General features: G+C 42.1%; 1 protein-coding gene across 1 annotated transcript in view; it reads left to right on the top strand.

The window, feature by feature from the left end:
* Window positions 1-12,537: 12,537 nt before the first annotated feature.
* The window catches only part of LOC108933501 (rap1 GTPase-activating protein 1-like), a 93,830-nt gene continuing 79,005 nt past the window's right edge, over window positions 12,538-27,362 (top strand). Inside the window, exons 1-2 of the mRNA XM_018750604.2 lie at window positions 12,538-12,605; window positions 12,694-12,787. Of these exons, the coding sequence (XP_018606120.1) occupies window positions 12,571-12,605; window positions 12,694-12,787 (129 nt within the window). The 5' untranslated portion in view covers window positions 12,538-12,570. The remainder of the gene's footprint in view (window positions 12,606-12,693; window positions 12,788-27,362) is intronic.

Below are 27,362 nucleotides of genomic sequence, written 5' to 3'. Positions count from 1 at the left end.
AACAAGATATTTAAGGGCCCCTTGATTTAATTACAAGGTTAGGTTCTGTGAAACTCTCCGAAATACCTATAATATATTAAAACACAATGGAAGATTTCTATAGCGTTTGAAATGCATTAAAAAATAATTTAATATGAATGAAAATGAAAAGGGGGTGCGGTGGTACTGAAGGTATGGCAGGGTCCTGCTCTCCGGTGGGTCTGGGGTTCGAGTCCCGCTTGGGGTGCCTTGTGACGGACTGGCGTCCCGTCCTGGGTGTGTCCCCTCCCTCCAGGCTTACGCCTTGTGTTGCCGGGTTAGGCTGCGACCCCACATGGGACAAGAGGTTTCAGGCAGTTTGTGAAAATGAAAATGCATTGTCTTTATGATCTCCTGTTCAGCTCCAATTGTTGCCCAATTCGTTGCACTAATAAACATGTGCTAAGTCTATGTAGTTGTCATTGATCACCGACACTCAGTAACACCAGACACAAGCCGAGGACATGAGGGAAGTAAGTTGAATTAAGGCTACCGGATTCCAACATAAATAATCTGAGATGAAGGGCGCTGAAGAAGGTTAGCAGAGGAGCTGAAATACTTCTCTCGTGATAATCAGTTTAAAACTTCAGTTAAAGCATGTTTCTGTTCTAGAATTAATTAGCTACTATTGATATTTGTAACATCAAGGCTCCCGTACTTAATGGGAGCTGTTTTAGTAGGACCCAAAAACACCCAAGATGCATCATTGGCACGTAGCTATCGCTAGATTGCTGAGAGGAACATAACCCCAACTCCTTGTGGCTAATGAAGAACCCTGGTGTTTCTATGGTTCCATGTATTACCAGTAGAATTTGATATATTGCAAATTTATCAGGCATTTAGCTAAAGTATTTTAACTCAAGATATAAGATTATTTAATTGCTATTTTAGGTGGCATTCTCCATACATATGCTGCATAAAACATTTTCCTCACTGGCATCTCTTCCACCACCAACACCCAAGGAATATCATTTGCAGACCCAGTCATTCACATTTGTCCGCTGTAGAGGGCATACATTTTATGCGAGTCTCCCAATGCTGATTGCTAATTTACCTTATGGAGAACATACTATGCTTTGAAACAATTCACACATGTTTAAGGGTTGGGCTTGGACAACTTCTTAGAAATACGGCCAAAAACCTCTTTTTTTTTGCTGGGGCTCAAGGAGACAGAACGCACTGTACTACATGTGTAGTGAAAGGTACAGCAATACTGATATACAGACCTAAGAGTGTGAGCCATGTAGGCGGATAACCCCTGATGATTTTTAACAATTCACATTCCTTTTCAAGTCTGACGTCTTTTGCAAATCGAGAACCTCTAAAGAAGAGATGATTGCATATGATGCATTGTGAATTTATTATCTTCAACAATAAAGAAACGTCTTTTTTTTCTGGCAGAAAGAATGTAGCTGCACAGTTCAGCTGGGCAAACATTTTTTATTTATGTATTTCTTCATTCATTGATTTGACACTGGCCTTCCTTGCCAGCATCGAGCTGAGCTGATGTTCCAAGCCCTGCTGCTGCCACTGCTGAAGGTCAGAGAAAGAGCATTCAGGACCTGCTCTGACAAGGCCTTGCAGCACCTACAGATAGTGCTTTTCTTGCACTTAGAGCTACAACCTCTGAACTCATATGTTACAGGTTCAAGTCCCACCTCCTGAGTAATACTTAATCTCCAGGTGTGGGCTCCTAGATTCATAACCATGTTGTACTATGTACCACCTCTGCAGCAGACTGTCCTGGGTTTTTCATACTTTTGCTGTCCATCTCCATTCCCTTGTTGGGTTGATTATCATGCCAAGATTTTAATGAAAATAAAGGCCCAGCAAGATTTATTAAAGCATATTAAAAATGCCATGATTTTCTATTGTATCATAATGCAAATTTAGTTCTAATTCCAGATGCATCTGTGGAGTAGAGTCATTAGAGCTGCTGCCTTTGGACCCCCCGGTTGTAGGTTCAATTCCCACCTCCAGGTGTAGTACCCTTGAGCATGGTACTTACCCTAAATTACTCTAGTAAGATTATCCCATTGTGTAAATGGATAAATAATTGTAAGTTGCTATGGAGAAAAGCCTCGGCTAAATGTATCTCGGCTGCTTTTCGGTCTCCGCCAGCCAGTTGAGGCTTTGTGATCAGCCTCTTCCATTCTCCTCTCTCCACCACTCACCAGCCTAATCACACAGAGATTCTAGTCCATCCTCTCTGCTTCTTCAAGCCTTTGTCTGCAGCAAAAAATATTTTTATCAGCGAGGAATGACATTCCCCGTCAACGTGACTCCCTCTCCTCTCTTCTGTTTCTTTCGTCTCTGTGGATTCTCTTTGCCTTCAAGGTATCTCCCCTGAGCTCACAGCTGCAGCTTGAGGTTTGGTCTCGATTAATGACTGAAGCTCAGGAATGAGCTGAGGGAAGCTCACAAAGCCATATTCCCATTAACTCTCCGTTTACACTCTCCATGAGAACACACTCGGTTTCTTACAGTAATTTACAAGAATTACGACAGTTTTGCTTCTTCATCTATCACTATCGGCGATTCGGAAGTACTGAAGACACCCGCGGAGGAGTGAGTTCGTCGAGCCCCTCGCTGGGCAAAACTTTTGTTAAAAGAGTGTTAGAGATGGGGGGAGTTGTGGGTTTGTGGAAAGCAGCACATTTACATTTGTGTTTACATTAATTCATTCGGCAGATGCTTTTCTCCATATTGACTGCAATACGCCACCAAAAGTAAAAAAAATGCATGCTGCCTGATGGATGGTTTCATTGAGAAGAACGGTGTTCATACTGCAACGAGTCTGTTGAGGCCTGAAAAGCAATATATTACGGTGTTGCACTGCTCACTCGGTTGAGTTTGACTGATGACGCAAAAACACGCAGGACCGTGATCACAGACCCTCATTGCCGACCCCAAGTATCAAAGCTATGCAGCTGCGGCGTAATGATGTCCTTGCTCATTGAACCGGCTCCTGCGCTGTGCCAAAGTAGCAGATCGAAGGGGAGGGATGCTGGCTGGCAGAAGACTTCCTTTTGCCTACGTGCGAATTGTGCACATCAGATCCAATGTAGTACCGGGCGGCTCTGGTCACCCATACTCATCTTGGTGAGCCGCCGCAAAAGATTTTCTTCCCATCTCTGCATCATTAGAATCGAATCAGTACATTTCACCACTCTCTGTGGAGAATGTGCCCTATGCACTATGTCCGCCAAACACAATTTGAAGCACTTATTGCTTAAATTTAGAATTAAGCTTAACTGAGTACAGATGATGGTCACCTCTCAATATTATACCGAAAGCATAAAGTTCATTCACATCAAATATATTTCACTCGCAGGCAATTTTCAGACTCATTCACGGACACAGCTCACAAATTTCTCAATCCTTTTTTGGAATCAAACATTTATAAGCGTACGGCATTTTCATAAATTATAGACGAGAACATACTTGTGTTAGCTGGGGCAGTTAAGCACCGTGAGCTTTGGGTTCCAGCAGTTCAGGCCAGAAGAGACTTTTTTCCATGCAGAGAGGAAGGAAGCGCTCTACAGAGGGATGGGAGCTCCAGAGCAGCTCTCGGAAATACTCTGGCGATGCTCTGCGGTGAAACTGGGCCTAAAAATGCAGCGAAGCCTCCAGCCTCCTTTCCTTAAACCTCTATAATTATTTACCGATAATAACAGGATGCCTTCGCAAAAGCCAGGAGCTCTCAGTGGTCTTGGCAGTGACAATTGCAGGGGCCGTTTGGAGTCTCCGCTTTTGCTGTCATTGGCAATTGTGTTTGCTTCTCGCCTGCGTGCCGAGGAGCTGCTGCGGAGTCTGTGAAGATCACAGACCAGCCGCCATATATTACACAACATATAAGTAATGGCATTCATGCGACTGTCACATGCTTCAGCGATCTCCACGGCGACGGATGAGCGAGTCAGAGTGTAAATAGAACGGGGAGCATGTGAATGAAGAATGAGTTTGCTTAAAAAACAAAGACAGGGGTGTGAACGTAAAAGTTTTATGTTATCGCCTCTTCGTCGCGTTCCCATTTAGCCCGCGATGATCTCAACGAGGATCCGTTGCGGATTCAGCCTGGTTTAGTTCGGTTAAGCAGTTGGTGGATGAGCTGTCAAGTGCCATAGCCAGCAGTGTGCAATTATTTCTGTGCAAAAGCTCATGAATGTCCACTGTTCCCTCTGTCACAGTCCTGGGTTCAAGTGCGTGGCATTTTGCTGCAAGCTTCTGACACTGGCACAGATGGGGATGGGTGACATAACCTCGGACCTCAAACGGCTGCGGTGCACAGCGCTGCTGGGACGGAAACCGACTGAGGCAATCGCAGGCAGGGAGAATAAGAAATCACTTCATTTCACAATGGCTCAATCTGGAAATAGATATTTATTCATTTAGCTTTTCTAGCTACACTTTTCAGTAGAGTGACTTACAATGTAATGCTTATATCCTTAGCTATGTGCAGTGATTTACCCATTTACACAGCTGGGTACTTTTTACTGTGTCACTGTAGGGTAAGTACCTTGTTCAAAGGTACTACTGCAGGAGCAGGGATTTGAACATAGCTCTACTTCAAGGTGACAGTTCTAACCCCTATTGCACCTGTTGCCCTGTCACAGTACAAAGAATGCACTTGAGAAAGGTACCTAACCTTAACTTGCTTTAAATTGTATTAGTTGGTTTGTTGCATTGGAGAAAAGGATCAATTACACATGCACACTGTCTGAAGTTGCTTGTCCCCTGGCAACAGGGCATAAGGCTGGAGGGGGAGGGGACACACCCAGGGTGGGACACCAGTCTGTCACAGGGAAGCAGGACTCAAACCCCAGACCCACCAGAGAGCAGGACCTGGCCAAGCCACCTTTGCCACTGCGCCACTGCACCACCATGTCCCATCCCAAGGATCAATTAACCGACTCAATATAAATGAGAAAGACCATCAGGCCTGTAAAACTTGAATGACTTCCAATAGTGATGAAAACAGCTGGTAGTGTAGTGGTTAGAGCTACTGCCTTTAAAACCCACAGTCCCAGGTTTGATCCACACCTCCAGCTGTAGTACTATTAAGCAAGGTACTTACCTTAAATTGCGCCAGTAAAAAAAATTACCCAGCTGCATCAATCAATGAGTAGTTGCAAGCTTGTAATAAAAACCTCAACATTGTAAGCTGCTTTGGAGAAAAGTGTCAGCTAAATGAATAAATGTAAAAAGGAAGTCATGCAGTAGGAATGGACACAGCCCTGTTGAGTCTAGGGTCAGAAGTAGAGGCCACAATATTCTGAGGGCAAAGTGTTTGCTCAGAGTTGATGGTATTGACAGCGTTGATGTCAAAGAATCCATTATTTTGATTCAATAGATTAACACTTGATTTTCTAAGAAAAAATGTTAATTTATGAAGTATAGCAGCTGGGGGTTGGAACCCAGTCTTGCAATGATCTAAGTTTCAAAGGGAGGGCGAGAGAACGTTCTCGTATGTCGTGTTTCTGCTTATAACTTTATTGAATTATTTTCCAACACATGATGATTTTGAGTTCAAATGAGTTTCGTTTTGTTTAAACTTACTTTTTTAAGAGGTGGTGATAGCCTTGTAACACTATAAAATGTCTGTTCTGAAACCATCCCACAACCCTACGGAGCACCCCCACAACCTTCACTGGGTCATGATATCGGTTTGGGAACCACTGCTCTAAGTATATTAGCTACCTTTTTTCAGTAGAATGAGTTTGAAAGACAAAATTTCTTATTCTAGAAGCAGAACGAAGAGTTTTGTGGCATAAACCCAAGCCGAGGTAGACTGAGGAAGGCCAGGTGCAATGAAATTTTGCTCTGACCTGATGTCACAATAAAGCACAGTAGCTCTATAAATACAGACAGAGAGAAACAAGTTGTTCTAGGGGAAAATAAGGATGTCGCAATCATGATCCCATCCAAGTCTGAAGCTTCTGCAGGGAAAGCATGCATAATTCATCAGCCGTGGCATGGAAAGGTTCCTGCCGAGACATCTCGCACACATTTATAATACAAATCGCCACTCTCATGTGCAGCGGTGTTTCCCAAGTTCCATCTGCTGAGATTTTCTGGACATTCAATGTAAAACTGACCTTTAGGTGGAAGTGGAACCCACTGGCCCATTAACTAGTAGTACATTTATGTATTTAGCAGACACTTTTCTCCAAAGCGACTTCCAGTGGATACTATGTAGTGTTACGAGCCCACACACCTTATTCACCAAGGTGACTTACACTGCTAGATACATTACTTACGCTGGGTCACTCATCCATACGTCAGTGGAACACACTCTCTCTGTCACTCACTCACTATGGATGAACCTGAACAGCATGTCTTTGGACTGTGGGAGGAAACCAGAGCACCCAGAGAACATGCAAACTCCAAAGAGACTGAGCAAGGATCCTGCCCATGTTCTCACCACCCAGGTGCTGTGAGACAGCAGCGCTACTCGCTATGCCACCGTGCCCCCCAGTAGCAAAGCCCTCTGTATAATGTACAATTTCTCAGCCTGATCTCTGTCATCGTGGGGTTCTCTTTATGTTTCCTTCAGGTTTTTTACTCTTTTTACACAATCTACGTTCTTCAGGAGGACACAAAGCTCTGAATTGCCCTGAAAATGTGGATTTATGCAACCCCCTATCGCATAGCAGTGTCTTTACCTGGAGGATAAGAGTTAGTCTAAGAGTTAGTGTCTGATGTCCAAGACTGAGAACCTTGTTCTCCCAGCTGGTCCGTCCACCTGTCAGGAACTCTCTGTCAAACATCACAATCCTCTCATTTAATTCGCTTGAGGCCAAGATGATATCACACTTAAATTACTGCAGCTTCCTTCTGTCTGCTCTTCTGGCTTCTGTCATCCAGGCTGACAAACTAATACAGAATGTTCTAGAACAAGTAGTGTTTGACCTGCCAAAGCATTTCCAAGGGTTTCCCCCAGCTCTTTTCCCTCCATTCTCTTTCTGTAACTACCCACAACACATTCAAGACTGCTATTACTGTGTTCTGGGTCATCAAAAGATATGCACCCTGCAGGGCCTGGTCAACCCCCCCCCCCCAACCCCCAAAACCACCAACCCCCCAAACCCCCATCACTGGCCCTGATATGGTTTCTCTGGTTTGCTCCCTCTCTCTCTCAAACTCACTAAACCCTTCCCAGCATTCAAGAAGTGTGTATAAACAGATCTCCTTTGAACACACTTCGATCCCGATCTCCTAATAGCTTCAGAAATTTGAATTATATCTTTAATCACTTTTGTGTTTCCTATCAATTAACGGTGTAACGTACACTGGACAACTGGTGTTACTGGACAAACAGACTTTGCTTCGATAATCGTGTCTGCATCTAAAATTCTCTGTTGTGAATTGCATATTTTTAAACTCTGATTTGTACCTTGTTTTGGAGAAAGGCATAATTTCAGAATCATTTATACATGACTGTGTTTAATAGCTTCATTCTTGTATAAAGTTAGTGAGTCACTCATGTTTGTTTCAACACACATAAAGAAGCACATTGTGTGCAATTTAGCATCTAGTACACCTGAACTGCACATCTTTGGACTGTGGGAGGAAACCAGAGCATCCAGAGAAAGCCTGCACAGACACAGGGTGAAGATGCAAACTCCACACAGACTCAGCTGGACTGAAATGCATAATAAGCTTGAAGTTAGTTGAAATTTTAGAACCATTCCTTACTTTAGATCTCTTCATCATACCGTCAATATGAAACATGGATTACAGATGCTGCAGTGCATGTAATTATCCTCAGGGTAGATTGCTGAATTCAGCATAAATACAGACTTGGATGATTACTTTTTCTAAGAAATTTACTCACAATGGGCCATTGTTTGAATAATAAATAAAAATGCAAATTCTCAATTTGATGTACATTGAACACCCACCCCCCCAGACCAAACCCCAGTCGTAGCCTCTGTCTTATTTATTGAGATAAATTGTCTGGGTGAATCAAGGGAGGGGGACCACCAGGGTCATCCTCTGCAACCTTTTAGAGTTTTTTAACTGTGCCCATTTCAAAACACTCTCAGCAGAAGTAAAATTCAAGAAGAAATCTGAGTCTGGTCCAAATGCACTTTTCGGAGGGTTCGTATTTGTTTTCACGACTGAGACGCATTGTTATAAATGGAGGCTGCATTGCACTGCACTGCCTTGTGCCCCCAGACACCCTCAACACAGCAGGTACGGCTCAAAATCGATTCCATTTCAACGTTCAATACAGGAAGGGTGTGGAGCTTTTTCGCAGAGCTATAGTCTGCTGTGCTTATAGTGAAAAAGATGTCAGCAGAGTAAAAAAGCACCACATTCATACACACACACACACACATTTTCAGAACCGCTTGTCCCATACGGGGTCACGGGGAACCGGAGCCTACCCGGTAACACAGGGCGTAAGGCCGGAGGGGGAGGGGACACACCCAGGACGGGACGCCAGTCCGTCGCAAGGCACCCCAAGCGGGACTCGAACCCCAGACCCACCGGAGAGCAGGACCGTGGTCCAACCCACTGCGCCACCGCGCCCCCTACCACATTCATACAATACACTACTAATTATCGTACCCTTATCCTATTCGGTCTTGCTGTACAGTTGGTTTACAGTTGAATTATTTGAGCTCAGTGAAAAGAGGGGTGAAAAGACCCATGTTGTCTTTCTGAAGGTGCCGTTCAAATATGTAAATTTCTATGAATAATTTCTAGTGCACCTATCATACTGTCAGCGTAACACATCGCAGAGTTGATTCAGACTAAAAATGAAATCAGATCCTGGACAAAGTCTAAACAAAAAAAAACCTTCCCAGACACATTAAATTATTTATGTATTGATCCAAATCTCTGGTTCCCCTTAATAAGGTAATGGGCATTAGAGCACTCACAAATAAGTTATTGAAACATGATATCTAACTTGTACTCAGTTCTGTGCACCACACAGCAGACAGCTGGTCTCAGGTACGCTGAGATTTATCCAGTATGCATCGATGATGTGATATATGGGTAATCGGAGGTTAGCACACCACAGAGCCAGATGTTAGAGACAGCAAATCGTAATATGGTTTTCTATTGTTCCCTCTGGTTTTCGTTTTGCTGCCGTAAAAGACGTGAGCACTCAGCTCTTCAGACTCACAACTCGCGACAGGGAAGTCCATAATGCTCCTGCAAAGGTCTATGAAACGTCTGCGCTTATATAGCCTTCCTGAGTCGGCTTTTAGAGGCTGTGATCATCACATCACATCTGTGCCTCTCAGCCTCACAGGACACTCTTTCAAAGGTGACATACCCTCGAAAGAGCCATGGCTAAATGCACGAAAGCCTTGTTCATAAAAGAAAGGCTTGAGCACAGAGGCTTGTACCTATTAATAAAAAAACAACAAAACATTGTTGATTGAAGAAATCCCAGAAATCAAGTATAATACAATACTACTTGTTTAAAGCGAATTATTTTCTTCCATGATTAAACATTCAAATAATGCCCATGTAATAATAATAATAATGTTTAATATTAGGGGGGGCTCAGTGGGTTGAACCATGGTCCTGCTCTCCGGTGGGTCTGGGGTTCGAATCCCGCTTGGGGTGCCTTGCGGCGGACTGGCGTCCCGTCCTGGGTGTGTCCCCTCCCCCTCTGGCCTTATGCCCTGAGCTGCCGGGTTAGGCTCCGGTTCAGAAAATGTGTGTGTGTGTGTGTGTTTTTAATATTAGTAATAATTGTGAATCCAGCATAGTCCGTGTACACTCTCCCTATGATCACATTAGCATCCTCTGGATACTCCAGTTTATGCAAACAAAATACGTTTTTGGTGCATTGATGACTCTAAATTGCCCTTAGTGTATATTTGTGTAGGGGGTGCGGTGGCGCAGTGGGTTGGACCGGGTCCTCCTTTCCAGTGGGTCTGGGGTTCGAGTCCCGCTTGGGGTGCCTTGCGATGGACTGGCGCCCTGTCCTGGGTGTGTCCCCTCCGACCTTATGCCCTGTGTTGCCAGGTAGGCTCCGGCTCCCCGTGACCCCGTATGGGTCAAGCAGTTCGGAAATGTGTGTGTGTATTTGTGTGAGACAATGAATGTGTATGTTTGTGTTTTTGTGACTGGCATTCCATCCATGGTGTATTCTGCCTTACGTCTTGTGTGATAAGCTCTGAGCAACTGTAGCCCTACATTAGAAGAGTGTTTATGGACGTGTTCTGATTTTTATTATTATTACTTTTACATTTACATTCATTAATTTAGCAGATGCTTTTCTCCAAAGCGATGTACGTCTCATAGAGAATACAATTTGTACATTAAATTAGCAGAAAGAGAGGCAAAGTTGCAGACGTGTGATTCTTAAGTAAAGTTAGTTTGTTTCTTTCCACCATATGAATCAATGTTCGTCACACAAGTAGCTGCGTAAAACTTTGTCCGAATATCGACAATTCCTATCACCTTCCTAGAATTTTTTTTTAAAATTTTGGCTATATGACAGTTACTGCAGTTGCACCCGGTTGAGCTGAAGACCACATCTCCCTGTGTGTCCAAAGCCACAAACACTAACTGTAAGGTTTATTATTACGAAATGCACTTGAAGTTTAATAAGAACAGGACGTTTCTCTGCTAATGCAATCTGCCCTGGATGGCGATAGAAGAATTCACAGACGTTCCATGTTTGTAGCTGGTGCTGGCAGCAGTGGCCCTTTCCTCACATGGACAAAGTGTTGCTCAAGGCCACATGGAGCACAATAACAGAATCATGCGGATAGCTGGCAGGGTGTTTGGTGTAATTAGCTTTCCATTTCTCTAAACGGCACATTAGCCGACGCCACAATACGAGCAGGGCATTCCTGCAAACCGAAAACCTTCGCGTGCATTTTGAGATCATAACATGGGCCCCAGAGAATTTTACCAGCAAAACAGATTCTTAATTATTGCCAGAAAGTCATGTGCAGAGTCATATTTCTGGAACTCATTATAGTACTCAGCGGAAAGATGAATGTGGAGACAACAACTTACATTTACATTTATTCATTTAGCAGATGCTTTTCTCCGAAGCGACGTGCATCTCGTAGAAAAGGCAATGTGTTCATTACATTAACATAAAGAGAGACTTAGATGCAGACGTGTGATTTTTAAGTACAGTTTATTTCTTTCCACCACATGTACCAATGTTCATCACGCGAGTAGCTACTTAGAACTTTATCCGAATATCCAAGATTCCTGATCGCCTTCCTGGTAATATGTTTTTATCGAGATACATATAAACATTCACGTTACATTACAGGAGTAGCTGCGTAAAGGTTTATCCGGGCATCATCCTGAAGTTATGGTGCACGAATATTTACACCTTACATGAATTTAAGAGATTATGGGCGAAGTGAGTCTGGTAGAGGTGAGTTTTAAGACGCTTTTTAAATGTGGACAGAGATTCAGCAGTTCTGAGTGAGGGGGGGAGGTCGTTCCACCACAACGGAGCCAGAACCGAGAACCTCCGTGCTTTACCTTTTGTGCGTGGGACCACCAATCGGGCAGATTTGGAAGAGCGTAGCAGTCTGTTGGGGTGTAGCAGATTATCAAGTCTTATAGTTAACTGGGAGCAGTTCTACTGATGCATTTTTAGGCCATAAGCAGGGTCTTAAATTTGATCTGGGCAGCTATAGAAAGACACTTAGAGATACTGCAGTACAGTTATGCAATTAAACCATCTATGATGCTGTATTGTGAGTCAGGACAGAGCCATGGGGAAGTCTGTGTGTTTATTGTGGTGGTGGGGGAATGAGCTACAAGCTGAAGGTTGCTGGTTCAACTCCCGTTCAAGGTCCTTGCTGTAATATTCTTGGAAAAAGTTGATTTTTTTTACCTGAGTAAAGCTCAAGCTGTATGAATGGGTGCAGCGCTGCTCTTTCTTTACATTAGTGGTACCATGTTTAGTACTGTACATTGTTTTTAGGTGGAATGTACAAACAGCAGTTTCATCTTTATGTTAGATCAGCAATGCGCTACTATTGCTTCGCCCTCATAAATATAATGGCTGATAAATTCATACATTTAGTTCAGCTATATTATATTTTTATATTTTAAATTATGTCGAGCTGGCAAAGTTATAAGGTTTACCTTTGTCTTAAATTAGAGGTTCGGTGTAAGAAGAATGAAAAGGGAAAGAGGAATAGAAATAACATATATTAAAATTGTCTGAGGACAACAGATAAAAAAGAAGTAGTGGTTTTATAGATGTATAAAGCTGTACACACACGAACACATGCATGTACGTGCACATGATCAGGTGCTAGTAGAAATATTTAACAGATCATTGCATAAAGTAATAAAGTAAAAAAATGCACTTTTTATTTTGTCAGTTTATGTTTGACATAACTATTGACATAACACATAAACAGCATAAACAAAGAAAAAACACATAAATAAACTAACTGTCATCTAAAAAGGCAAATTACGAGTGGAGCTCGAGCTCGTCGGTACGCGCGCGCGCCGAGGAAGGTCACGTGCGCGAGAGACCGCGAGCTCCGGCGTCCGTTGCCTGAGGCGGCAGATCGGCGGTGCTGAGCGCTTCTCGAGATGGTGATTGCCTTCTGCTTCAGCTTTTTGTCGTGGTAAAGGAGTTTATTCACTCCTTGTCGCGCCAGTTTTGTTTAGTAATAAAAGCGTTCTTATTGATACTGTGTTGCTTTTATTTTGGAGTTTTCCCGCTTCACGAATCACACGACACGTCTGCTCTGTCCAGCGCGCGCTCATCTGCCCGGGACTTTCAGTCACTGCATCCGTGACGTGGAAGGTGAGATACCAGCTCTAATAATAATAATAATAATAATAATAATAATAATAATAGTAGTAGTAGAGCATCTGTTTGTGTGGTTGGCCACAGTGTGTAGTGACGTTTTGTAATGAAGCACTAAGCCATGGACTGTTGAGTTTTGTCCGCGCGCTGACTGAGAAGTGGAATTTGACCAGTGTGTTCTGGAATTTACTTTTTACCTATAAGTGGAATCGCCGATGATGTTTGCAGGAAGAAATGTCACTGGAAGATGTGTTTTTTTTAAAAAAAAGACTTAGCAGTGTGTTCAGCTTCAACAGCACAATCCAGACTACTACGCATTAGGTACTAGTATTATTACAGTTTTACCAAGAAATGTCATTGTTGACCTAAAATGGAATATTATCATGACAGTGCATGAACTAAACTTGGGTACAGTAAAATAATTTTGTTGTGTTATTGAGGATGAAGGCATAGCCATTTGCTTTGCTGTTTACCTTAATTGGAGCTAACTGACAGTTGTGGTATGTCTGTTTAATTTAATTTAAATTTGGGTTAATTTCACCCCTGGTCCTGTTACAGCTCAGCTGTTATTTACCTCTGTATTTTACACACACACACACACACACACACACACACACACACACACACAAATGGTAAGTGCCAGTCAGTCAAAGATGGCTATGACAGTTAACATGGTCAAAGCCAAACCTTTGGTATAAAGTGCTCCACCCCGGTAACTCCCGTTTGCAGTTTCAGCAAAAGCTGTTAGACGTGGATTCCCCACCGTAAGGGGAAAATCTAATTGTTTTCCACTCTCTGATGCCAGCCTTCTTGCCACTTCGCTGTGTCAGAACCTCTGAGAACCTTCTCTGTCACTAATAACTTCACTGATGTCGAGTGCCTGGTGGGCTGAGTTGTGCAGAGTTTCATGTCCTCTCTTCAGCTCTTGCCATTCTGCTCACCACAGTCAAATTTTATTTTCTTTTTCTACTGTTTTTTTGGCAGCTGGAATCATTCTGGTGAGTGTGGTTTCAATTATGGTTTATTTTGCTGGTGCTGCTTATATATGCCCACAAGTGACTGCATTTTATGTCAGATGTCCAAAGAGGACAACATAATAACAGCATGTGCAATAGAGTGGATTTTTAAAATGATTTTTTCAATAGATGATCTCTCTTCTTGGTTTGTCTCTTCAACATCCCCAGTTGTCTTTGGTGTTCACTTTGTCTTGAAGGATGTGGACAGCTTGGAATGTGCTCTTCAGTCCAGCTTCCAAAAGATATATATGCTGATTGTTTGCTGTGAGATCAACCTTCCAGTGGCAGTTAAGGACTTTGGATAGTTTCGCCAAGCACAGTGATTCGTTTGGCGTGTCTCACAGGCATCTTGGGCACTCTGTCAAGGACTAAATCACCCTTCTCTGCCATGCTTCTTACTCAGGTCAACTGAGATGACATTTGAGTCTACAATACAGTTGCATTTATAATAACCACTATAGATTCAGTCTCTTACTGGTGCCTGATTGCCTAGAAATTGAATCTCATCCAGTAATACCTTTATTGGAATTTTGTAAAAATGTAATTTTGAGATACTTGAACTATTAGACCGCACTCAACTGTCAGTCATGTAGAATGTGTATAAAAGCCCAGTAGCTTTCATGCACTGTTTTAGGCAAACCCACTGCCACCACACCTTCACCTCTTATGTCTAAAGGTGTCCCAACAAGGGGACTCAACATTTTGATGGCAGGTAAGAACCTCCTAGCAGACTCTAAGCTGCGATGGATAATAGGTGGTCCTTGACTTGCAGCGGACTTGCATTCCAATGAACCATAAGTCCTCCTCATACTGTATTTATAAAATTGAAAGATATATAAGCAATTAACATGCATGAATGTTACATTGTATAATCTTCTTGTATTTTTTATTACTTTTACACATTATTAATGTTAAAATAGTGCTAACAGAGTGATAAATACAGCAGCGTATCATAATTATACTTTCATGCTGCACTATTATTTTACTTTCTTATTATTTCTCCTGCTTTTTTCCTCTGGCTTTTTCTTTTCTACACTTCCAGAACACTCAGTTTCTTTCTTGCAAAACATTTTAAATAAAAAGCAACTTAAACGGACTCACAAAGAATATGTTTCATAAATAAAACATTTTTGCAATTGCTGATAGAGCTGACACTGACTTAATAAACAAGCAATATGCTGCCTTGCACAGTACAGCCAGCTTATGTTCTCATACTGCGGCTGAAGAGGTCATTGTTAAACTTTGACAAAACACTGGGACTTGAAATAATATAATGAGATTGGTGGGGATGGTGATAATGGAAATGCTGTAATTCATTTGTTTTGAATGTAGAATTATGAGTCTATAATAGTAGTCATATTATAAATGTTAATGGATATAAATTCATCCATAATATTCAAAATATAATATTACCAATATTCATAAGTATTCAGACACTTTTCTGTGCAATTTGAAATTTTGCTCAGGTGCATCCCTGTGTATGGGTCATCTTTGAGATATTTCTATACCTTGTTTGGAGTCCACCTGTGGTAAATTAAGTTGATTGCACAAGATTTGGAAAGGCACAAATCTGTCTATATAAGGGCCCACAGCTGACAATGTATATCAGAGCAAAAGTCAAACTATGAGGTCAAAGGAATTGACTGCAGAGCTTAGAGACAAGATTGTGTTGAGGCACAGATCTGGGGAAAGCTACAAAAAAAGGTTAATCTTCCAACAGGACGATGACCCTAAGCAGAAAGCAGAGACAATGCATATGTGGCTTAGGGACACTTTTGTGAATGTCCCTGAGTGGCCAGGCCAGAGCCCAGACTTGAACCCAGTCGAAAATCTCTGGAGAGACCTGAAAATAGCTGTCCACCGATGTCCCCATCCAACCTGACAGGGCTTGAGAGGATCTGCTGAGAAGAATGACAGAAAATCCCTAAATCCAGTTATGCAAAGCTTGTCGTGTCCTACCCAAGAAGATTCGAGGCTGTAATCACTGCCAAAGGTGTTTCAACTTAGAAAGTAAAGGGTCTGAATACTTGTCAATGTAATATTTCAGCTTTTATTTTAAATAAGTTGGCTGTATTTATGAAATTCTGTTTTTGCTTTGTCATTATGGGGTACTGAGTATAGATCGATGAGGGGAAAATGAATTTAAACTATTTTAGGGTGCAACATAAAAACGGGTGCAAAGTCAAAAAAAAGTCTGAGTCTGAATGCTTTCTAAATGCACTGTATATCTATTTGATTCTCTGAAACTGTCCTACTTGTTATAGTTCCTGTTATGAGGCAAATGGTAGCATTACTAGCGAAGTTCTCAGGAATTCCCTAAACTGCCATGACTTTCAGCTTGTTTCCGCTTTTTAGTGTGCAAACCAAGGTTATCATGCTTTTCAAAATATTCAGAGATATAATAGATCTTGTTTCATCTTACTGTGTTACCCCTCCCAAGCCATGAAGTTGACGTGATGTATGAGTTTGTCTCTGTTAGCATTAGAGTTTTTCACTTGGTAGCAGCATTTCATTGTCTAATCCAACATAATGTCTGGAAACTATCTGGGAAAAGCTCAGGAAGAGAGATTAACTTAAGGAAGATAATGCAGTTTTTACCAGATGCCAATGTACATTAAATATTGTTATGGGACCTTTGGTTTTTGACCACATAGTAATATGCTTAATAGAACTTAATAGACTTCCTTCACAACCTGCCTTTGGAGCTTCAGATTAGAATAAGATCACATCAGTATCACTTTTGCTAATATTTAATGCACCTTTCAGCTTGATAAATTTCACTTTTAAGCTCACCACTTAAATGAACTTATTAAATGAATTTTTTGCATGCATTCAAAAGACATTCAGAGAACTCAGGCATATGCACAACTTCATGCTGAATGAAGTTTTTATTACAGGACAGCCATTGCTACGGAGTTGTTTGGTCTTGAGCAGTTAGTTAACTGACATTTTTTGATGACACTGATGCATACCTCAGTGAAAGGAATCCAGGAACATTATTATGGAAATGAGTCACTATTAGAATATGACCTTTTGTATGCAGTGCTGATGGCCATCCTGACGTATCTCTGAACTCTGTTCACAAATCAAGATCATCTGCATAAATTATATACATTGCTGTGAAAGACATCTTTCAAAATCTCATGCAACATGTGTCTTCTAAAAGTAAAAATAATTTCTTGAAGAAATGTCAATAGTGAGCAACAAAGATCTAGCTTAGGGTCCATAAATGGGTCACCACCTGGGTAATGAAGACCTCTCGTCCAAGCTCTATCCATATCCTTTTGGACTGCTACTGGCCTTCTCTGACTTGCTGCTTACATCCGGGGCCTCCATATTCAAGCGATGGCCAAACGTATAATTAAATGTAATGAGCTCTGACAGCAGGGTGGTCACCAGCACAACTCTACTGACAGCTTTGACCGCTTTCCATCTTCCGTTGATTTATGACCACTTCCTCTTCTTGATGTTCAAAAATTAAAAGCTTAAAGGCATATAATTGTTGAGAGAACACAGAAGACTTAACAATTGAGAAATTCCTCTCCTACAGTTCACTTGACGATAGGAATATATATGTCATACTAATTATACTTCTTGACATGCAAGTTGGTCTGTTTAATATGGAATGTTTGAAGCATATGTCCGCTTAGAAGACATATACTCTCTCTTCTACAAGAAGTTCTGTGTATAATTCAATGCTCTCATAATATTTTGTGCTGAACAGCAAGTTGCAGCCAGTGGCTGCTATTGTAGCATAATAGTTTTACTTGTTTCCCCATGGCTTCCATCTCTACAATAAGTGCCTGTCAATAAGACTTATTGGTTTGAAATCTGATTTGTACAAAATGCCTGAATAATATTATAGTGATTTATTTTTAAAACAATGGAATTAGTTAGCATATTTGAGATAAACAACTGGTATGTGATAGTGTTTTTATGAATGTCATGAGAGATACTTTGGAGCATTTGTAGAATTTAATGGCATGTGACTCCGGTTCTATCCAGACTGAGCAGGACTCTAAACCTCCCAAGCATCTAGTGGTCCAGGAGAAACTTGTAGTTTGGAGTCGTACCACACCACGAGGATGACTCACCCCTTCCTGTAGATCGTCAACAAAGCCAGACATTTTGAAAATTAGTTCAGTGATGCAGAAGGCATAGTAGTGAATTAAAGTAAAAATCTTAATAAACAGTACTGAAATAAAAAATTCATATTTAGGATTTTTTGCAAGTTAGTCTTGTGGGGTGGGGTATTGCAGGGTGGCAGAGTTCATCTACAGAACAAGGTCAGACAATCAGTGGCTAGGGTTCCAATAAACCTGTCTTATCCCAAGGCCAGTTTTTTTAAAATTAATCTTATTTTGGTCTGGCATATAAACAAAAGCCACAGAACCCTGAATTTTGAGAGGGAATTGAACTTGTACCTATTTCCAAGGAGACATTACTGCTTGTAGCATGTAACAATGGACTTTTCTTTGTTCAAACCTGTGTATGGCATCCCGTTCTGGGTGTGTCCCATCCCCCTCCAGCCTTACGCCCTGTGTTGCCAGGTTAGGCTCCGGCTCCCCACGACCCCGTATGGGACAAGCGGTTCGAGTAATGCGTGCGTGCGCGTGCGTGCGCGTGCGTGCGCGTGCGTGCGCGTGCGTGCGCGTGCGTGCGCGTGCGTGCGCGTGTGTGTGTGGCATTTTTATAAGCATTTTCTTAGGCTTCTACATCTTTGACAGCTCAGTTTTTCTTTCCAGCTGAAAGACTGATCTCTCAATGACCAGTTCAAGGTTGTTGTAAATTACTTTTTTACTCAACCTGTAGGTCAAGATGTTCAACCGATTCAACGCAGTTACTCCGACAGAAACACAGTCAGACATTGAGTGGGAAAACGTGGTGTTCTGCATTTGTTTCCCAGGAGGTGGTGAATGGTTACATCAAAACATTTTCTTATTAGGACTGCATTAAAACAATAAGACATTATAGTATAAGTTTCTGAGTCTGCTACTTCTGGCAAAGCCACTGAATTTTTTGTTGCACCATTTAGAGGAGGAAAAACTGGAATGCTGCCATCTTTAAAGGCCAGGCCTAGCGATGCTGTTCACACCCGATTAAAATTGGTTTGGTAATGATAAAAATAACCCAGAAGAGGAACTGCAAAGGTCATGTGAGGTAAAGAAGACGCGTATAAAACAGGCAGAGAGAACTGGGTGCTGAATGGTGATGTAATCACATCTCTATTAATAGTTGTGCTCATTACATCCCATTTATTCAGAATTCAGAACCAAGAATGTAGTGCAAGAAATCAGCACCATGGATTATCTGCAGAATGAAATCCAGAATTTTGATCAAATGTAATACATCATTTTGAAAGGCATCACTTTTTACAAACATTTGGATATGGGAGTATTGAATGTTTATAATATATTATCAGAAGAAGTATACCAAATTTGATTATTTTTTTCAAATGATGAATGTGGGTTCTGGTATTGGATGTTTCTCTGAAAATTTAATGAAAATCTTTCTCTTCAATGAATTTATAAAAGGGTTGAGTTTCATAATAAACAATCTGGACCTCAACTCACATTTTGTTGGAAGGACATTTTTGGTAGCTGCCTGATATCAGTGTTGTGCTTCAAGTTCTGCTATGGATGTAATGTTTTTTGTGAATCTGCAAAATTCTGGTTGAGGACAAGATCCCAATTGTTCTGCATTTCTGACCCCTCGGGCCACAGTACATAACCCACAATGCATTGTCAGGCCTCCCATGAGGTGATGGGGAAAGGGCTGATTAATGGCACTTCTCACACTCTGCAGGCAGTGTGGAGGGGCCATTCAGCTGACATTGGGATTCCTCACTTTCCCTCCCCAGGGTTGTGAAAGATTGCCTTCTAATTGGTGCTCAGATGCAGGAAGCTGGGTGTGAGCAGTTGTATTGTAGAAGACAGTGCATTCAGACCAACCAGCACCAATACAATGTCCCATAACATTAAATATGAGCTCAATAGTCAGGAGGTTCGTTTGTGTTTTCATGAACAATGGCACCACAGTTTCCAAACAGATTATTTGTCTTTCAACAGATGTATTAGAAACCTTTGTCCTTTACACTGTGTATCATTGACTTCTGCACTCTGACTTTCTAACCAGTTCTTGTGAGATACTACCATCGTTATTATTCCTTTACCTGACGCTTTTCTGCGGTGTGCCTTGGGGTGAGTTTCGTATGAGTAAAATTAAATAAAATGGATAAAATGTGTGCACCTGTCATGATTTTCTCTCTTTGGTGAACAGAGGGAATAATGCATTGTACACACACACACACACACACACACACACCGTCTGAACTGCTTGTCCCATACGGGGTCACAGAGCCTAACCTGGCAACACAGGGTGAAAGGCCAGAGGGGGAGAGGACACACCAAGGATGGGATACCAGACCGTCACAAGTCACCCCAAGCAGGACTTGAACCCCAGACCCACGGGAGAGCAGGACCCGGTCCAACCCTCTGCGCCACTACATTGCAGTTAAAGTGAATTGTGCCTTTCATTATGACATAGACCAAACCAGCTTGGGGGGTGGGGGGTGAATCAGGGTAGCTGGATTGACTTATACCCTGTGGGTGTGGATGCTGGTTGAACAGAAAGATGTTGAGCTGCAGGGGCTTTGTGTCCTGGGGCCCCTCTGCTACATCAAATGTCTGTCTTCCATGGGGTGTGCCATCCAGGCTGTACCCCCCTCAGTCTTACATCCAGTATTTCTGGGATAGGCTCCAGTTTACGTAACCCTGCTCAGGACAAATAGTTATTGAAGCTGGACAGATGAGTAGATTCATTTACCTAAAATGACTTATGTGGCTTACAGTGTTCCCATTTATACAAGTGGGTATATGAATCAGTCTGGGTCAAAACACCTTCCTCAGTATTGGGCCTCCATTAATCTGAACTGCAGGATTAGTGACACAAGTTGTTTCTTGAAGAATGCAGCTTGTCTTTGTTCTGAACAGTTCTACCGTTGGGCTATGTTTACTGAAACAGTACAAAATAAAACAAATAAGTTTAATGCATATTAAATTGCATGCAAATGGAAATTTGTTCTTTTGCAGAGCTCCAATTGCCCCCCTTGAGGATATGGCTATGCCCTTAATAATTATGCTACTAGCTCTTTTATCTTTTTTCTTTGTCATGGTAGGAATACACACTATATACATTTACGTTTATTCATTTAGCAGACGCTTTTCTCCAAAGCAATGTACATCTCATAGAAAGTACAATGTGTGCATTACATTGGCAGAAAGAGATTTAGATGCAGACACGTAATTCTAAAGTACAGTTAGTTTGTTTGTTTCCACCATATGCCCCAGTTTTCAGGAGGTGTAGGATCTCTGTCTTGGAGAGGTTGAGTTGGAGGTGGTGATCAGACATCCATGCAGAGATGTCCAACAAGCAGGCAGCAATGCGTGCAGAAATGTCTGATGCTCCAGGTGGAAAGGAGAGGAAGAGCTGGGTATCATCAGCATAGCAGTGGTATTTGAATCCATGGAAGGCGATGGTAGGGCCGAGGGTGGAGGTGTAGATCGAGAAGAGAAGAGGGCCCAGTGCCGAGCCCTGCGGGAAACCAATTGAAAGAGGCAGAGGAGAAGAACAGGAGCCCCGCCAGACCACTTGATAGGATCTGTCAGATAGATAGGACTCGAACCATCTTAGTGCTATTCCTTTGATCCCAAGCTGACTAAGAGAGGAGAGTAGAATTTGGTGGTTGACAGTATCAAATGCTGCGGACAGGTTGGGGAGGATGAGGATCAAAGAGATGGAGGCCGCTCTAGCTGACTGGAGCGCATCAGACACTGCCAGGAGTGCCATCTCTGTGGAGTGACCAACTTTGAATCCAAACACACACATTTTGAGAACCGCTTGTCCCATACGGGGTCACGGGGAACCGGAGCCTACCCGGTAACACAGGGCATAAGGCTGGAGGGGGAGGGGACACACCCAGGACGGGACACCAGTCCAACACAAGGCAACTCAAGCAGGACTCGAACCCCAGACCCCCAGGAGAGCAGGACTGTGGTCCAACCCACTGCGCCACCACACCCCCTGCTACATCTGTATCTCCATATACAATTTTTAAAAAAAGTTTTTAGTTAGAAGAATGCAAACTCTTCTTTCATATTTTTTATTTTTGCTGGGCAAATCTCAGTGAGTAGTTCCTTCAGTTTACATTATACATTTTTCATTGTGTATTTCACGCTGTTGCTTTTCACAGCGCATTTTTGGAGACCGAAAACTAAAAAACTGGAAAAATGTGAATTCAAAATGTACACTTTGACCAATGTTATAAACTCCTTCTGCTGTCACCTTCTGTGCTGTTGCTCTCTTTGTTTGCCTGTAACAAAGTATAATGAAGCCTCCAGACATAAAGGTATAATATGTATGTGTGAGTGAAGAAACTAAGAATGAGTTTGTTATATTAAATAATTGCTTTCTCCCGAGATATGCCACAGACGTTGTGTTGAATGGAGCCTTGATATAATTTGTCTAATGTGAAGTATTTTATGTAAAATGCTGCAGGTTTATTTTAAAAGATTAATATTTATATTAAGTTTATTAATATATGAAAGATTAATATTTCCTTTGTTTTTCTCATTTCTCATGGCACTAATTAGATTGTTCTTCTGGATATAATGATCCATTTGAGAAGGCAGTGCAACAGGGATGAGTGTGACTGGAATGAAACTATGTCACCATTAGCTGTTTTTTATTCATCAGCTGCAGTGACTCAGCTCAGAGTATAATTTGCTGCCTAATATATGTTGTCTCCCCAGCTTGCAATAAAAGCATTGAACTGTAAAAATAATTATGCCCCTGCTTGATGTACACAACAAAATATATAATGTTCTTTTCTTGCTTGGATTCTAAAACCCTTTTCACAGTTGCGTGTTTTATTGGGGCTGTTCAGCAGTACAGCATATGTGCTTCTGGGAACCGGCAGCTTTCAGATGCCAAGTTTGTGTCCTTAATCACTACAATACTTGCTGTCATACCATGCCTGTAACACAGAGGAAGTAACAAATTTATCCATATTCATTTGACTTTATTGTTAAGCTTTAATGTTTGCTGTCAGTGATGGATGGGTGGTTTCTGGGTTGTTTTGTATTGGTGATTGACAATATTTAAGGCTACAGAATGATAAAACCTTTTCTTTGACATTTTTCTTCATCATGCCTAGAAAATTAAGAATGAGAATTGAAATGTCATATAAAAATTAGTCAGATTTTTCTGCATGACTTTTCAAGGGTAAGAGTTCTATGACATTGATTTACTATAGAAAAAGATGAGTCAGCATAACAAATGCACTCCATTATTTTAAGATATTTAAATACAAGATTGGGGACAGATAACTTTAAACAAAATGCAGAGCAAAGAAAGTGCAGATGGCAATTGCTCCCGAATCTGGTTTGTCAAAATGATGTGGGGAAAATTGAAGGGGGTATTGATTGGAGGGCACCGGGTTTCACGGCCACCTCTGGACTGCAGTATGTCACCTGCTGGCCACAGACAGACAGTGTGATGTGACCAAAATGTAAAGGAGAGCGGTACACAGTTTCCTGTCTTCCTGAGGGACATCAGGTGCAATAGAACAATTCGCTTAATGACTATCTGCATATCTTCCTCACCTTTAAACTCCTGAAAAGGGCTCTGTCACCTTTCATTCAATATTCTCTTCTCTCTGATGTGGTATTTATGTTGTTTCATATTTTTATGGTATGCATTGTCTCCTTTTTTCATCACAAGGTCAGTTCTTTAACCCCTGTACTTACAAAGACAGGTCCACAATGTTGTGGGGGTCCTCTTCAGTCTTACACGCACAGGCTGGTGCTGCTTGTCCCGCTTGTCCCAAGCAAGGTCACAACAAGTCAGAGCCTAACCTGGCAGCCCAGAGCACAAGGGGGAGGGGACACACCCAGGATGGGACACTAGTCCATCACAAGGCACCCCAAGCAGGACTTGAACCCCAGACCCACCAGAGAGCAGGACCCAGCTAAGTCTGCTGTGCCACCACACCACTGTATCACCACACCCCCTCACACATTTCACACTGAATGCAATTCAGGGAAATTAGGAAAAAAATAACATGTTACTCTTTAAGTAATAAATAAACAAGACTCAATATCAACTTCCAAGGCAAAATCATTACACTGCTCGAGGTACAATGCTATGGTTTCAAACATTGCAATGCATTTTAAAAGCACCTCTGAATATGCATGCTTTGAGCCTTCAAATATTAATGGGTAAATGTTTAAAGGTAACTTCTTACAGATTAGTTTTAAAAGATTTTGAACGCTTTTGATGAGTTCAGTTGATGATGCCGTTTTTCCCTTGTTGCGAGTTGTGGGTTATTGTTATTAACTGTTATTCAGTTGATTCTTTTCTCTATGTGCACTTTAAGTCGTAGATAGTTTGCTTGTAGTGGTAGATGTTGCAATGATTTAGCCATCTATAAAGCATAGTATCCTTGCTGTAATTATTCAGGGTCAGTGCCTTGATCAAGGCTCCTAGAGCAGGAAAAGGAATCAAGGCCAGGATCTTCGCTAGGTAATAGCCCTAACTACTACGTGCCTGTTGGCCCCCAATGTTTTCATTGTGTACAGAATGTTCACATTATGGATTGCATTAAATAGATTTCAGATTTTCTGCCAATTCTGCAAAAACAATATACAGTACACACTTAGACCTTTGTTATCTTCACTTCGTGCCTCACAAAATTTACAGTTTGATATTATGGAACAGTGCGCCACACTGTGACTCGGCTAGCAAGAGATTTATTGATGACATATTAGATTTTGAATAGTTCAAGTTGATTTCAGGCATCCATCTACCAGAGACATGAGGTGAGAGTGATACTGGGCCGTGGTTGTTCTGCTGCAGTGTCCACTAAGAGGCTGGGTTCCCACAGTATACGTCACTGCCAAATGAGTGGAAAATGCCCACTGCTGAGGCACTTATGAAAGGTAGCATCCTGACACCTTCCGAGTGTGGCACTCGTTTGGAAGTGACACCATCTGTTGTGTAGAGAGTACAGTGCAGGAAAATTGACTAAATAGATACTTTATTTTTAAGTAGTAGTGAGGACACTGTTACCTTGTTGTTAAAGTAATGTCTAATTACAAATAAATCCATCCATTATCACTGACACTGTATGAAAGAGTTTGTCCCGAGCAAGGTTGCAGCGAACCGGAGCTTAACCTGGCAACACAGGGCGTAAGGCTGAAGAAGGGGGGACAGACCCTGGACAGGATGTCAGTCCACTGCAGGGCACCCCAAGCAGGGCTCGAACCCCAGACCTACCATAGAGCAGGCCCCAGCCAAACCTGCTGCACCACCACACCCCCCCCCCGCCCTGGCTGTTATCATTGACTGCTTATTTAATGCAATGTTCTGGTGGTCCAAAGTCTAACCCAGAAGCACATGGTATGAGGCAGGGTACACTCTGGACAGAACACCAGTCCATCGCAGAGAAATCATACACAGACACTCATTCAATTACTCATACACACGCTACATGAAATTTAGGATCACCAGTGGCCTTAAACATGTCTTTGGACTGTGGGAGGGAACCAGAGCACCCATAAGGAAACCAACCCCACTACAGGAGGAGAGGATGCAAACTGCGCACACATTGAGCTAGAACTGAACCCACGTCTCAACCCAAAGCCTCGGAACTGTGAGGCACCAGTGTTATCTGATGACCACTGTTAAAAGTATTAATGTTAAAGCACCAACATTTTTTATTTCAAATGATCTTTTGCAACACAGCTTGTGCCTTCTTTTTAATGGTGTGCAAACTAGCCAGAGGCCTGGTCGAATCCGTCTCCGTCGTTCTTATAGAAACACCTGGTTTACCGTTTTACTCTGTCTTCACCTCAATATTTTCTTCCAGAAACCACCAGCACAGGAAATCTGTGGCAATTTCATATGAGTGTGGACTGCCGCTTTCGTCATAAATTATTCATATCTCTTTAGTTTTTTGGAAACAAATAATCGTCTGATGCCCCCAGTGAACTGTCAGAGTTGCAGTGTCTCTTCTGAGATGTTGTGTGTATGATTTTGATGTGTTTTTGATAGGACTGAGGCTATCTAACTTTGAAGAGAAGTGCAGTTGACACATTTTCTAATTATAATTCAGCAGCATGACTGACTTTGCTCCGGTTTTTTTGGTGACATAATCTGGTTTACTGTAAGTAGTTCTGTGGTAATGTTGGTGATTCTATGGTAACAGAAACACAAACAGATGTAATTGTGGAATAAGACAAGCAGATAATTATTTTTTTGTTTAGTCAAGCGAGTTGCACTTTTATCGACATATACAGCTAGATATAATCCTGGAGCAGTTCAGACGAGGTGCCTTCCTCGAGGGTGCCGCTGCCGGCTGCCACTCAGGACCCAAAGTATGGTGCACCATACTTCTGACGGCCAAGGACGGCCTGTGGTCAGGATCTGCTTGCTGGTGGGATTGGGCTCAGAAAGGCAAATGTATTCCAGGGAACGTCTGGAAATTTACAAGTTCAAACCCCCAAATCATCAAAAGGCCAGCAAAAAAAAAAAAAAAAAAAAAAAAAACATTAGATAGTGTGAAAATAGTTTGGACATCGTATACTTCAAAGGAGCCGTTTGAGCAGCACTGATTGTTGTTCAGGCACCTAGACTGTTTTCTCCTCAGGCTGTGTGGAGCTACTGGACAAGGGGTCGAGTAATGAAGAGCTCACTCCACCCCAGGGGGTAGGGGAGGTAATGGATGGGTGTGGTGGACTGCAGCCTTTCAGATAAGAGTGCAGTTTAACAGTGATCTGGTGCACATGTCCATTCCTCTCTAGTGCAGAGCAGAAGCCAGGTTGGCATTGTCCCACAATGCAGTGCTCCGTCCCAGGTTGGACCGCACCTGTTCTGTTGTTTTGTGATAGTGGGTGGTGGATAGTTGCAGTCTCTTAATATCATACTGTATGTGAGTAATTTATATAAATTGCTCTACATTCTGTAACATTTAAAATTGACTTGGTGTGCTCAAAGTTATTACATTATTTTTTGCTTTTTGGAAATTTTAGCCGCTTCCCTTGAGGGGGCACGGTGGTGCAGTGGGTTTGACGGGTTCTGCTCTCCGGTGGGTCTGGAGTTTGAGTCCCGCTTGGGGTGCCCTGCGACGGACTGGGTGTGTCCCCTCCCCCTCCATCCTCACGCCCTGTGTTGCCGGGTTAGGCTCCGGCTCCCCCGTGACCCCATATGGGACAAGCGGTTTCAAAACATGTGTGTGTGCTTCCCTTGAAATACACACACACATCATCGGAACTGCTTGTCCCATACTATATATATATATTATATATATTAATATATATGTATAGTAAACAACAGGGGTTTTTGGCATGAGTCCATTTCCTTAACCAACGTGGAATATAGCATCCAGACCACTATTCAGAGGGTTCTGCTTGCAGACAGGCTGCACGTTCGGTGTTCTATTTGTGGAACATTATAATGGGAATCATTATAATGAGTATTTCATGTTAATTTTCTGCACT

The sequence above is a fragment of the Scleropages formosus genome, chromosome 2 (genome assembly GCF_900964775.1).
Source record: "Scleropages formosus chromosome 2, fSclFor1.1, whole genome shotgun sequence".
Classification (NCBI taxonomy): domain Eukaryota; kingdom Metazoa; phylum Chordata; class Actinopteri; order Osteoglossiformes; family Osteoglossidae; genus Scleropages; species Scleropages formosus.
This window is presented reverse-complemented; position numbering and strand designations above follow the sequence as displayed.